The sequence below is a fragment of the Drosophila simulans genome, chromosome 3R, assembly GCF_016746395.2.
Source record: "Drosophila simulans strain w501 chromosome 3R, Prin_Dsim_3.1, whole genome shotgun sequence".
NCBI classification, from domain to species: Eukaryota; Metazoa; Arthropoda; class Insecta; order Diptera; family Drosophilidae; genus Drosophila; species Drosophila simulans.
Genome location: NC_052523.2, coordinates 21,128,643 through 21,142,470, shown reverse-complemented (window position 1 = coordinate 21,142,470; position 13,828 = coordinate 21,128,643). Strand labels below are relative to the sequence as shown.

The 13,828-nt window shown below is 45.4% G+C and overlaps 2 protein-coding genes across 5 annotated transcripts; one reads left to right on the top strand and one right to left on the bottom strand.

Annotated features, from left to right (window-relative positions):
• The first annotated feature begins 5,444 nt into the window (after positions 1-5,444).
• LOC6729494 (putative mediator of RNA polymerase II transcription subunit 26) lies at positions 5,445-13,824 on the top strand. Of its 2 annotated transcripts, none has more exons than XM_016174753.2 (6): positions 5,445-5,551; positions 5,973-6,110; positions 8,071-8,285; positions 10,981-11,185; positions 11,332-11,628; positions 11,690-13,824. In XM_016174753.2, the coding sequence occupies exons 2-6, from the start codon at positions 6,071-6,073 to the stop codon at positions 13,345-13,347; spliced, it is 2,415 nt and encodes an 804-aa protein (XP_016036167.1). In that variant the 5' UTR covers positions 5,445-5,551; positions 5,973-6,070; the 3' UTR covers positions 13,348-13,824. The 2 variants fall into 2 exon arrangements, with proteins under 2 accessions (XP_016036167.1, XP_016036168.1); XM_016174754.2 differs by having other exon boundaries at positions 10,945-11,185.
• LOC6729495 (kinesin heavy chain) lies at positions 8,449-10,364 on the bottom strand. 3 transcript variants are annotated; one of them, XM_016177481.2, is made up of 2 exons: positions 8,892-10,364; positions 8,449-8,822 (listed from the first exon to the last, which is right to left on the bottom strand). In XM_016177481.2, coding segments are annotated over exons 1-2 (1,359 nt in total). In that variant the 5' UTR covers positions 10,250-10,364; the 3' UTR covers positions 8,449-8,821. The 3 variants fall into 3 exon arrangements, with proteins under 3 accessions (XP_016036169.1, XP_044779221.1, XP_002104805.2); XM_044923286.1 differs by having other exon boundaries at positions 8,897-10,364; XM_002104769.3 differs by having other exon boundaries at positions 8,449-10,364.
• Positions 13,825-13,828: the final 4 nt, after the last annotated feature.

The following is a 13,828-nucleotide window of genomic DNA, read 5'->3' as shown; positions in this document are numbered from 1 at the left end:
AGTGTTGCCAAGATTTGGAGGTGCACCAGGTGTGCCTGTGTGCCCATAAGTTGCCTATATGGCTGGCGAACGTAAAAGCCACATTGCCAAACGTTTACGGCCGCAATTGTAATCACTGTTTGACCAAAAGTGCACTGCTCGTTGTCGCTGATGCACTTTTTATAGCTCTGGTGCATTCCCACCGCTAAGTGAAATTAATAAAAATCGTCTGCACCAAAAACGTCAATGCGTCTGCGCAATGCACATAATTTGTTTAATTAATTACGCCAACACATTTTCATTGCTGGCCTATTGGGCAATTCTTGTTTGGCTGACGAGCGGCGATGTGATTTTTCACATAAAACGGCAAAAAAAGAAAAATGGAGACTCGCACTGAAACTATAACAGCCATTGAAAGCCGAACGGATTTGGCAGCTTTCGAAAGATTCAGCCATCGTCAAAGTGGAAGTGGATGCTGCACAGATGTTGCTGCTGAACTGATGCTGCTGCTGCTGCTGCCGCTGCCGCATCAGCAACATTCTCAGCTTGCCCCAAGGCCACTGGCATTCTGTCTGCATACGCTGACTCAAGATCTGGTACTGAGGATCTGCGGCGCTTTGTGAGTGGCAAGTTATGGTTGCAACTGATTCTGACCAGAAATGCTATGCGATCAAAGTTCAATACTCCGCTGGAGAGGAATAATGAATAATTTACAGGCATTGCCAAACATGCAAGTGATTGTGGAACAATTAACCAATTTGTTTCGGCTCAATAAAGTGGAAGCGAACGTTAAGCTAATATATAAAAAGTTATACCCGGCTACAGCATCAAAACTATCATCATCATCATCATCACAATCTGATGCGAGTGGCAGCCATGGGAAAGAGTCTCCAAGCTGGAAAAGTGTCGATGCCGACAAACCCCAAGGACGCTGGCTTATAAAACAAATAAAGCGAAATGTATTATACCCGTACAAAATATTACTTACCCTTACCGCAGTTTGACATAAATGCCAATTTAAATGCTGCAAAACGCATAAATCAGCAACGAGCGTCTAGCTCTTTCGTACACTGAAAAAATCAGCTCAACTTGAAGGGCAGCGTTTTTTAAAGCTTAAAGTTTGTTGTTCTAAAAAATATATAAATTATCTGTATCGCAAAATATCTTTATCAGATTTAATTTGGTTCATGTGGAACGTAATGTAGTAGTTGCATGAGCTCGAAGTTTTTTTTTCGAGTGTACTTGCTGTTGTGTCGCTAAAAGTTGCTGCTGTTGCGGGCTGATGTTGCTTTTGTGCCTTGGCGTTGTTGTCGTGTTTTTGGCAAACAAACGATCAGCAAGTGGCGCTCCTCAAAAACGTTTTTGTGCAAAAATGTTTGCTGGCAAAACGAAGAAGACCCATCGATGGGCAGAGATTTTGGAAAAAGGTAATGTTGCTGCTGCGGCTGCAGGGTGACAAAAGCCGCCGTCTAATTGAATTAACATAAAATAAAAGTTGTCTTGGCAAAGCGCAAGCTCAACATCCTGGTCAGTGAGCTAGCCATAGCATTGGCCATTTGGCATTTGGCTCAGAATCTCTGGCCAGAATAATCACGAACAATGAAGACTGAACGGCGGAAAGCTCATTAACATGATTACAATGAAGATTCGACTGCATAATAATTCACACATATTCCGGCATTACGAAAAGTGCATTTGTATGGGCATGCAATTAGTCACAGAGACCGCAGCATCTGCAAGTTGGAGATCCGAATTCTTTACCGCCCGCTGCCGCCACCGCTCGCCCCATTCATTCCCATAATTTAGCAAATATTTTTTATTTTTTATTATTTATTTTCCCATTTTGCCTCTATGTACACGGCATAGCAACTGCATTGGCTATAACATTTTCTCACGTTTCGTCGTGCAGATTTCGGCACAAGTTGCGCCTTGGTGTGGCCGATCCAATGCCTGAGATGGCATAGTATGAGATCTCGGTTGGCAGTTGCAGTGTGGTGGCTCCACAGTTCCATACCTCCATGCCTCCATGGCACTATAGTACCATGGTGATAATGATGATGGTGGCGAGGTCGCTGGATCGGCGGAGGCGGGCGACTAATGCACATTTTATGCAAATTTCGAATGCGCGATCCCCGTGTTTTGGGTTTGCTTATGGCAGCTTAGTCGGTTTACGAGTGCCAGTAAATGCAATTTAGAATGCTTGAATCTATTGACTGTCAATAGGCGCAGGTATTAAACCTGTTTGCCTATATGTCTAACATCTGCAGATCTCCAACTAAATTCTTAAGTTATATTTAAGTTATCAACACTACATTAAAGTTATAGCTATTAATTAATATATAGCAATTCTTGCATTCAATTTAGAATGATGCAGCGCCTTAACACGTTTATATTATTTGGTTAAGGCTTAAGACCTACTAAATTTTGTACTGAGAATGTTTTTAAAATATGGTCAACCAATGACTTCAAATTCGAATTAAACCTGTTCACGCATGTCTTAATACATTTGAGCCGGAAAAAATCATTAAATTATGTGACTTGTCAGATATCTATATAACTCAACACATAAATAACTCATTTTAATGTTAGGCCTATTAGCATTAGTTCTAGTTAGAAAAGATCTCTTACATCAGATTAAAAACAAGTTCGTTGCCTAAGTCATTCGTTTTTATGGAGACTTTTTGCGTTTCTCTTGCTTATTTTCAAATGTGCCGCATCACGGCAATGCGTCAAATTAGCCAGGCAGTCCGCTCACTGACCACTGACCACTATCCGACTGCCTGACTGACCCATTCCAATCCAATCCCAGCGAGCGCCGCTGAGCTTTGATTTCGCAAGCGCCGTCGCATCCATAAAACTGTAAATTGCACAGCTGCGTCTCCGTCTCCATTTGCGGCTGTCGCTGCCACGTGCAATCCCCGAATCCGAATATGAGTCGGAATCCCCATCCCAATCTCAGGCAGCCAATGCGAAATTATATGTGTGTAAATACATTTATATGTACCTATGCAATTTCTTATTATGAGCGGTACGCTGCCAAAGGTTTTCCGAGAGCTGCACTTTATCAACGGGAAAATCTGCTGGCAGCCCATGCTCATTGCTGCACAATTACTCAACGACCTGGGTTTCCAATTCCCGCTCGAGTCCCAATCGCAATCCTCGACACTCGTTAGTGCACGCAGGAAAAAATTATAGCAAATAAAGGTGAGTCCAATTGAATCAAGTTCAAAATAATTTGTAGCATGTTCTAAAACTAAAATCTTAACATTGTGTTCTTATAGTTTCATTCCTTAATTTATAAGATTGATTTTAAAATAGTATAGATTTTTCTTTCTGTGAAGTTTTCACTAGCTATTGCTTGTTTTTTTTTTGGCATTTTTTGGCGCGTTGCTGGTGGGATGGATGGGATGGGATCGAGAGTCGAGAGTCTGTTCAGGCGCATCTTCAGCTTAATTGAATTTTAGCTGCTGCTGCAGCTTCTGCTGCTGTTGGTGAATGCATTTTCCACCGGCTCCCACACGTTGTGCAAATGCTTTCGGCACTTTTACTGCACATCGGGCTTACATAATGAGTAAAAATTAAATAATTTACCCCGCCAATGGATTCTGGCGTGTACTGTAGCTTGTAGCTGCCAGGTGGAACACCGAATTCGTGTCTTTGTCGGCAAGCACATTCATCAATGTCAGGCGTTGAGTCCGAGGCCATTTGAGCTTCGAATAGATGGGTATTTAATTGAAAGCGCCCGCTAATTAGAATCCAATGCGCTTAGATGCTGTGTAATGCCCAGCGATGGATCGTGTCGGACCTCATCTTCCAATAACAATTGGGACTTGGGCATCTGGCACTTCCTTATTGCTGGCCTTTCCCACGCAGAGGGATCGCGTGAGTCATTGGCACACACAGGAGTTGGATCGCAAGGCGAACAAACATTTATTACAAACAGCATTACGGCTCTTGCACAATCGCAATCGGCAGCAAATTAGAAAGATGGCGGCCACTTCCCACAGCTTTTTTGGCAGATGGCTCCGCTCGGCTCCACTCCATACCACACCGGGTTGAAAGTCATCCTCCAGTTGACATTTTTTCGCCAGCTGCTGATCTGCATGACTTTGGCTGCCTGGCCTTTTTCCGGCAGGCAACCTCAACTTTGAAATGCCAAGCTGCCAGTTCAGTGCAGTTCGGCTCACTTCAGTTCAGTTCCAGGTGACATGACAGCTTGAGGTTGTTTGCCAGACATCTTTCCTGGGCAGCAAATATGGAAAATCTAAGCAGCAACGCCCAAGATCCGCCAAAGATCTGGCCAAAAGTAGCAGGCGTGTAAATTCCCACACTGCAGCAAATGCCGTCAGCCTAACCGTCACCCGAAATCCCCCATCCATGGAGCTCGATGCCACACTCACCCATATACACATAACCGGATTGGCGGTGGCACCGCGACTTTTGCCCCGACATGGCAGCCGCGGCAGCAACGGCAGATGGGGCAGCAAATGACAAAGCCCCGCCACGGCTATGACATAATACCCAGCGGAAGATGCAACCAACGAGCTTGGTGCACCACGTGCACTGCAAAAATCAAGAACATCAAATAGTTCGAGAAGAAAATAAATTTGAAGTACGTTTTTCAGTACTGGATATTAATAACCTAGAATATTTGTAAGGATATGTCGAATTCAGAAACCACAGAAAAGGCATATGTGGGCTACTAAGAAGTTTGTTATTTAGTTGTACTTTACATTAAAATTATTTGTTAAATGTTTTCATATTTTTCCTCAGTGTACAGCGGGTGTAATTGATGTGGGGTCGTTGGTCGGGCGGGGGAGTGCTTGCCCATAATCATGAGCGGGCCCTGCGGCCAGCTGACGTAAGTGATGAGCGCCAGCGACTCCTGCCAGGCGGTGTATCGCGTACAATGCAACCCAGTAAGTGTCATATGGTCACACGCTGCGTATGCGTAATTTGCGTTAAGCATACGACAGCGAGCCGCAACCAAACAAGCAGCAGAACCAAGAAGCGATGGAAAAACAAGCACTAAACCGAACAGCAGACGACCACGAAGATGCGAGACGAAGCTGGAACGCCAATGCGCTGCTTGCGTCGACGTCGCACAGTAGTTAGTATATACAATTGGATCACAAAATATACTTTAAATAAGAGACATAACTTTTCAACTATCTGTATTTACATTTTAAGATATCTGAACCAAGTTGATATTAAAATTCTATTAAAAGTAAAGCTTTTATTTTACTCTTAAATACTTTTTTTAAAATACGTCTGCTTTCAGGGATACCAATGTTCATATTAACATTTAAGACTTTTGAAGTTTACAACTATGTTTAAATGGTTGTATTTCAGTTAAATCATCGAGATGGGATTATCTATGTTCACACATTTTTGCCCCACTGTGCACCAGTGCGGCTGCTGCCTTGGAAGCAGCGCCGCGATGGGCTCCAAGTGGTTTTCCTTTCGCTTTCAGAAATCATTTCGCTTCGACAACGTGGACGATAAAGTCACAGATCGCGCATCGCGAGCCCGCTCTGCCCGCTGAACTCGCCTGGTTCGCCTGTCTCCTCCGGTCGGTTGGTGGTTGCTCCTCAGTGGATGTGGTTGGTGGTTGCTGACTGGTGGTTCTGCTGTGACTCTGTGTTTTCCGCTGTTTGCCCAGCCAAGTGCGGCGGAGGCAGACGTCTTCAACGTCTCGCTGCACCTTCTAAATGGGCTTTCCGTAGTTTTCGCACCTTGCGAAACACATTTCGTACGCATTTACATACAAGATCGAAGTTTGAAGAATTTTGCCCTGCTGTCCGCTCATTTCCTACATGACGGACAACTTTTTATGGCGATGATTTTCGCGTTGAGTTAGTGAAAAAAAAGAAGCAAAAATACAAAAAACCAAAGTAACAAAGAAGCGAAAATCTTGTGCAGTGGGGAGTTTTGCAATCAAATCCCTTTCAATACTCATAAGATTTCTGGTGTTGTGCCCTCTTGTTTTGCAGTGCGATCCATGTGAAAATCGACATTTACTATCAGCTTAATTGCTCTGGATTACTTATTGGATATCATCCTGATTTTGGATTATTAAAACTAATACAACATGCTGAGCATTAGAAATGCAATGATTGCCGTCCTCTTGGGTGAGTAAAAATTTGAATCTCAAAAAGGATATTATTTTAAGCAGTTGGGATTTCTAAAATGTTGGGCTTTATAACTAGAACTTTACAATTTACAACCGAAATTAAAATTTATTTTATTACACCAATACAAAATTACGGCGCCTATTTTTAATCTTTAATACCTTAAAAAATATTCTTATATTTCAAAAAGAACATGTTCAAAGATGGGTTAGGATTTATTTTACTACATTAAAATTGTGTCAAAATTTTCGACTTCATGTTTTCCCTCTGAATATAATTTTTAACTCCTATATGGTTGACAATTTTTAAAAGTATTAGCTTAACCCTAAAATGAGCATTTACTTTCAGAAAAACATAGAAATTCGATTTCGATTAAGTACAAACTTTCCAATCGTTTTTTTAACTAAAAACTAAGTTATGCTTTTTGTGATCCCATTTGCGGACGATCATTTTGCTATACTTGCTATATAATCACACATTGTGTCTGAACATGAAAGATGGCATATCGGTAAAAATAAAAAATCGCATGCTCATTAGGTTTTGTTTTTGAACATTTGAAATACAGATACAGTGCGCCGCTTCAAGGTCCATCGCGAAAGAAATTAATGGGATTCAATGGGTTTCATATCGATCACAGTTGAAATCAAGCGTAATTTGCTTGGCAGCCCCCGCAGCAGGCAAAAATGAAGACAAGGCTGAGAAATGGCAATTACGGCTAAGAGTGGGTCATCAGTAAACATAATTACCATACTGTAGATTATATTTCCAGTGAGAGCTTGAGTGGGACAACGCCCAGCACAGTGGCTTGAGGGGATTTGAACTGCGTGAGAGCTTAGGCCGGCCCAAAGTTTTGACCAATTTGTAGGTTCAGCTCACCAACCAAGCAATTGAAATCGGAATCGAACAATCTGCAGTAGATGGGGGCAACAAAAGAGCTGCCTGGGATGCCTTTGCCAGTGCCCCATGCCATCTGCCCAGTCATAGTTCACTGCCAAACAATAGGCTGCTCTGCTGGGGTGGAAAGTTGGGTTTGAAATTCACTTGAATTAAATGCGAATCAGAGTCGAGTTTCGGCCACAGCGTCTTTCTTTCTTCGAACTGTGCTGGATGGCTTGTTTTCTCTTTGTTTTGCATTTTGGGTTTCCTTTAACAATTTTTTTTTTTTGTTTTTGGCATGATAAATGGGGGCGCACTGGGGGATTATGCAACCTGCGACTGCAATTTGCAGCCGTAGAAGAGGAGCTTTGTTCTGCAGCTTGCCATGGCAATTACACTTGCCTTAATTGCAGCGAAACTATCTTCCGCTGTCTGCAGAACAGAAGCTTCAAAGAATAAAAAAGATATATGCAAAAAAAGATATGTCTAAATGTATATAAAAAGCCATAGACAACAATGATACATTGTTCAATCTCAGGGTAATTAGGCAGACTCCTGGGTCTGTTTTGCTTTTAATGTCCCATGTACACATGTCCGACAAGCGTAATCCGTAAATTTGATTGACTTGGCATTTTAATTGAGCGACCCCTATGTGCCCAGTAGATCCAATGGATCCGTTTGTGACCACAGCGATCGCATATCGTTCGGCTGGCCAAAATGTTAATGATGTCGCTCGCCATCGCAAATACCAATCGATGCTCCGAAAAAGTAAATAAAAAGCGGTCCCAAGCACTCACAGAACCGAGTTAGTGGCTCCACAGCCTTGGACCGCAGCAAGTGCTCCGGCACACATAAATCACGAGCTCGTCTCGCAGTTGTAAGCGAAAGTGATGCGGCCCGAAGGTCACTTGACCATCAGGGCACCAGGCACCATCACCAGCACCATCGTCTCGATCGGCACCAGCATCAGTTCCCACTAAATACCCATTCGACTCGATTCTGGCACCACTTGAGGTGCCATTTGAAGACCAGACCTAACCAGATCACGATTTCTGACTTCTTTGTATTGTTTCCACTCTTGCAGCAACGACACTTTGCAGTGGATACGGATTTGCGCAGGCCCAGTTGCTCGACGAGGACGACGACCTGGCCTTCGGAAGACCCTGGCCCACATACAGCCTACAGAACATGCCCAAGACGCAGTTCACCTGCCACGACAAGATCCTGGGCGGCTACTACGCCGATCCGGAGACCCAGTGCCAGATGTTCCACGTCTGCGTCAAGCTGCCCGGAGTGGGGGTGAGTGATGTTGTGCCCAGGTGCAAGTGCTTCTGGTTGAGATCAAGGCAGCAGTGGCTCATGTAGCAAATGACATTGGCATAGAAATCGTATATTTAATATGTGGGACTAAATACTACCTTTTTTGACAATAATCTTTTCTATAGAATCAAAATGGAAATACTTTACAAATATTAATATATTGTTTATTGATCAAAAATTATCCCTTAAGTGACTACCTTACATTAACCTATAATTTAATGATTTCATAAAGAGAATCGCAGTTTGACATGGGTCAAGCATTACAGGATATAGAATTTTTGATGTTCTAGGCAAATTTGATAGTGCTAATTTTTTTTATGCAACCTATCACAGCGTAAAACTGGCGGGCAAAACGAAAGACTTAGGCAACGAACTTGCCGACAGCCATTGGTTCCGTCGCGCCAGCTAAATGGCAAAGTGGCACAGTCAGATGCGCTGCACTGGGGAATGTGTGAGATGGCTCCAAATGGTTCGTGACTGGTCCGGATAGCCGGATGGCTTTGGTGCTGGAAAAACCTGAAGAAGAAAACGGTTGACTGGCTGACCTTTAAGCGGGGGCTTCGCTGGGAGCCGAGTGCAAAGTACTATACACTAGGGTCTTCCACCGGACTCGTCTGCGAATGGAGTTCATCTGCATCCTTCTGCGGAAGACGCGATGTTTTCCTGTGCCACCATCGCTGAGTTGTCTGGGATTGGGAATCGAACAATTTGGTCAGCTGGCGAAGCTGCCTTTGCTCATTATACTGGATATCCAAGCTTTGCCGTTCCCACATTTCCTGGAACTTGTCCGTGTACTCGGCGATTTTGTCCTGGAACTTTCGCATGAGATTGCTCTGCATATTTAGTTGACTGTTCTTTTGGTCAAGTTGTTGCTCCAAGTGGCAGTTTCTCTCCGTCAAATAATCTATATCCATCTGAACGTCCTTTAGCTTTTCAATGGACATTTCTGCCTCTGAGCGAATTTCCAGCATTTTCTGTTCAAGTTTCTGATCAAAATCTCCATCCAAAATGTTCTCCTCCGAGCTATCGCCCGCCTCAAGGCTCTGCAAAAATCGCTCTAGCTCTTCCTTGTCCACTACTAATCCTAAAGCCTTGTTCCTCAGACATCGATATTTAGCCCGCTCCTTCCTTAACATTCTTCTCCACACTTCGGCGGGAAAACTGGTATTGGAGTTGAACGAGGGAGTGGGTGCCGGTGCCACCAGATCGTCCTTTCCCTCCGGTGGATCTGTGTAGTTGATTATCACCGTCCTGCTTCCGTTGCCCATTAGTTGATTGAGTAGCCTTGTCAGCCGAATGTTGTAATACCGTATGTGAGTCTTTGGGCTGTTGGCCAGTACCTGGAACAAATTGATAAGCGTGTCCAGGGGCGTGTCCGATTTGAGTGACGGCGAATCCTCCGTCACTTGCTGCAGGTGGACCAGCTGCAGTCTACCGCAAAATTTCCGCAACTGATCGCCATTCGTCTGCTTTACATGGACGGTGAAGATCAGGTGCGGGCAATCGCCGCCCTCAGCCACCTTGTCCATGACCCTCGCGATATAGGTGTGTACCCCGTGGGACGTGGCCACAAAGTGATCTCGGGTCGACCGGCGATTGCAACCCTTGAGGTTCACCACCAGGTCGTTCGTCTCCCCTTTCAGTTGGACGTAACGCACCGAAACGTGCACTTCCATATTCGTCTCCAACTCGTAGATGCGGGTGAAGAGCTCATCCAAGATGCGGATGACCACATCTGACGGATCGGCTGCATGGTTAATTGGTATCCTGCCACAGCTGAAGACTGTGCTGATGCGTCCACCGAGGACCTGATCAAGCACTTCGCTGATTGCCTCCGCCCTCACTTCCAGCTGCAAGTCAGTGGGAGATGTCAAGAGTTTGCGGAACAGATAGACCCTCATCTCGCCGGGAAGAAGGCACTTTTTCTCCGGGCTGCATAACATAAAAGGAAAAGGAACAATCAAACCGAATAAGCTAAACGAGTTCTGCGCGCGGCTGTGATGTGTATGTTTTTACTATTTTTTTTTTAAGATAGAATAGATGCCAGCCTGTCAATTAGCCTACTGTTCACAGAACTGGCACCGTAGATCCATCGAGAACCAGATCGAGAACGTTCACTTCTCGCTGCCTGCGACGCTTCCCTGCGGCCAAGCCAAATGCCAAGTGCCAAGTGGAAATGCCAAAGTTTGCGGCAGGCCACCGATCGCTTCTAGTTACTGTGGCATTCAAGTCGCCTCACAAGGAAGCCACTGATTGGATACGTGCATCTACACTGCCGATCAATACTAGAAACTTTTCAATTAATTTGTTAGTACTTAATCGTGGCTATGTCAACGTCTCTGAAATTGGAAAACGTAAAGTTTTTTATGATTTATTAGTATCTTTAGTGTTGTTGAAATATTTCTTATTTTTATATCAATGATTATTTTTTTCAATTGCAATGTTTGCGTGTGTTGGCCCAGTTTGGACGGATTTGGTTTAAAGTTAACAAGCTGCAGCTGCTGCCTAGTTCTTGGCCTTAATGCTTTGTTTTTTGGCTTAATCGAATTCACTTTTAACATTGAATTTTGCATGTTGCTCTGCCAATCTAATGGTGCTGTTTTTGGTGCTTTTGATGCTTTCGCTGTATTTTGCGCAGCTCCTTCATCGAAGAGCTAATCCGTTTGTCCAACAGGTGCAGGACTACCGATTCCTCTGTCCCAACACAACGGCCTTCGACCAGGAGCTGCAAATTTGCGCCAATTGGTTAGATGTGGACTGCGACAAGGCAACCTCCTTCTACGATAACGGCCACCTCAACGATCTCTATCGCAACGGAGATGAGAGCAAATCCGCCAACGAAGAGGAGGCAACCTTCCACCTTCAACGCGCCGAAACTGGTAAGCGCTAGATTTACACCAAACAAACTTAAGTTAAATAGGAATTTATTAGAATAAGGAATCGGATAGTATATTATTTAGTTACTTCGACCGAAATGACAGCCGTGACTCGAGGTTATTTTATAAAGAGATATATTTAATTGCAGGCGATGTACGTCGCTCTAAGGAGAACCACAATAATAACAATATTAACAACAATCGTGGAGCGGACCAAAAACCACGACATCGCCACAATTATGCCCAGACAGGTGGCAGCTCTAGTTCCAGCTCCAGTCCGAAACTGGAGATCACGCAATCCACCAAGCGACCCATTTCCACCTATTACACGCCGACCACTTTGGGCAGCACCACCACATCCACTACATCGACCACAACCACGACGGAACGCAGCTATTACAACAACAATTACAACAACAATTACAGCAACAATGACGACTCGAAGCGTAAGAAACAATAGGGTCTTGGGATGCAGTGCCCAAAAATTAATCACGATCCCATCCACAGAAGACTTAGACGATATCTTCAAGGGTTCCCACAGCTCGCACTTCTTCTCCAACCGCCACGGGGGTCGGGAATACGACGAGGAACCCAGCCGCCCCAAGCCCAACGACTTTTCGGATTATCAGCGCAAGACGACCCGGGTCACGCCCACGCGAGGTCAACGACCCACTTCCGGTTCAAGTAGTCCGATCCCATCCAGCACCGCTGCTCCCAGCACTACCAAGTCCCTGAAGAAGATCACCCTGCATGCCACCTTCAACACGGACTTCCTGGACAGCTCTCCGCATACCAAGAGTCCATCTTACAGCGCGGTCACCACTCCGCGGCCCAGCAGCAGCATCACCAGTCGCTTCAGCTTCGGTTCCAATGACTTTTCCACCCAGGAAAGGATTCAGCCAACCACATATAACCCCAACAACGGTGCCTATCGTTTCAAGACCACCTCGCCACCCGCCAGTTCCACCAAGGTGACGGGCAAGGGAGTGCAGGACTTTGAGAAGCGTAGCAAGCCCACATCGGCGGCTGTGCGGAAACAGAAATTGGGTCCCCAGGAGTCCAACTTCATCAACCAAAACGAGTTTGTGGATCTATCGAAGAGCACCAAGCTGCAGCAGCCACAGCCCTTCCAGCTGGCCCAGAATAAGCCCAACCAATTGGAACCACATTACCAGCGACACAAGCCACAGGTGACCCGAGTGGGTGGACAGGAACCAGCTCCCTTCTCCGCACCAAGTTCCAAGCCGCGTTCCTTCACCAGCCGGGGAAGCATCACCTACAAGGCTACCACCGAGCGTTATGTTGACCAAGAGCTGTACTATCCCACCACCAGTTCCACAACCAGGGCCAAAGAGGCCTACACACCAACAACCTTCCGACCCACCACGTATAAGAAACCGTACGAGCAGAGCTACCAGACCCAGCTAACCCATCGGCCCACCCAGGCGGCCACCAAAAAGGCAGCCCATTCGGTGACCTCAGCTCCACCCACTACCGCCAATCCGCATGCCAATGTGGATGAGGACGATGGACAGTACCATCCGGAGCTGTACGAAAACGACTTCCCTCGCAATCGCATCCGGTTCCTGCGCAATCGATCCACCAGCTCGACTACCTCGACCACAAGTGCTCCAGTGGTTTCCAGCAGACAGCCACATGGCTTCCAGCAGGCACATCATCATCTTAAGAGCCAACAGCAATCCGTCTACCAAAAGGAGCGTGAGCGGGAACGGGAACGTGAGCGGGAATCAGACCTCAGCGACGAGGATGAGCTCTTCAAGACCGCTCAGTCACTGAATTTTGGAGCGGCCAGCATCAACAAACTGAGGGCGGACATCTACAAGGCGGAGAAGACCTCGCAGCAGTACAACTCGCAGTACAGTCCGCAGCTGGCATCTAGTCCGCAGGCCAGCAGTAGCAGCAGCACTAGCACCACCAGTACCACAACTAGCACCACCACGACCACCACTCGACGCCCTCCAACCACTGTCAGAACCACCACTACCACCTTTACTACAAGTGCACCACCCGTGGAGACCAAGAAGTCGGTTAAGAGCAAAAAGGAGCAGCAGCAGCTGGAGAAGAAGGACCGTCCAGCTGGCAAGAGGCCACCGCATGCAGACGAGGACACCAGCTACGATTACGCCTACTACGACACGGACTGAGCGGCATTTCTGCCCAGGACTCGCACTAACTACTTGCATAACCACACCCGATAGCCCATTTCCAGACCACACATAACCCCCACATAAATAGGTGCCACAGTATTTTAAAGAGAAATCCTCCCAAGAATAGCATGCTCATCAGAATTTCACACTCCATTTGCGTACATATCTTACTTACGAACCGCTTGATACCCATTAACACTCGCGTGCATTCATTCAATCCGTTTCAGATGCGTTCTAATGAATTTCCATGCGTGTATCTAGTTATTTAAATAAAAGGAATATATTGTTAGTCGTTAGACAATTGTTAAATTGAAGCGAATTGGCAGCGAAAAACGTATCGAGGACCGGCTGGGGAATGTTTTCAGAAATTCCATTGAACTATTTTGTACTTGTTGTCCAATATTCAATGAATTCACTACGAAATTGTATTAGCCTTAAGTTTTCTTGTAAATAAAATGATATGTAATTCGTAAACAAA

Bases quoted from the DNA above. Each gene is read 5' to 3' on its own strand.
- LOC6729494 (XM_016174754.2), top strand. From the start codon at position 6,071: ATGCTGAGCATTAGAAATGCAATGATTGCCGTCCTCTTGG. The intron at 6,111-8,070 runs GTGAGTAAAAAT...CCACTCTTGCAG, and splicing joins AATGATTGCCGTCCTCTTGG to CAACGACACTTTGCAGTGGA. The intron at 11,186-11,331 runs GTAAGCGCTAGA...ATTTAATTGCAG, and splicing joins CCTTCAACGCGCCGAAACTG to GCGATGTACGTCGCTCTAAG.
- LOC6729495 (XM_044923286.1), bottom strand. From the start codon at position 10,249: ATGTTATGCAGCCCGGAGAAAAAGTGCCTTCTTCCCGGCGAGATGAGG. The intron at 8,823-8,896 runs GTATAGTACTTT...TTTCTTCTTCAG, and splicing joins GTCCGGTGGAAGACCCTAGT to GTTTTTCCAGCACCAAAGCC.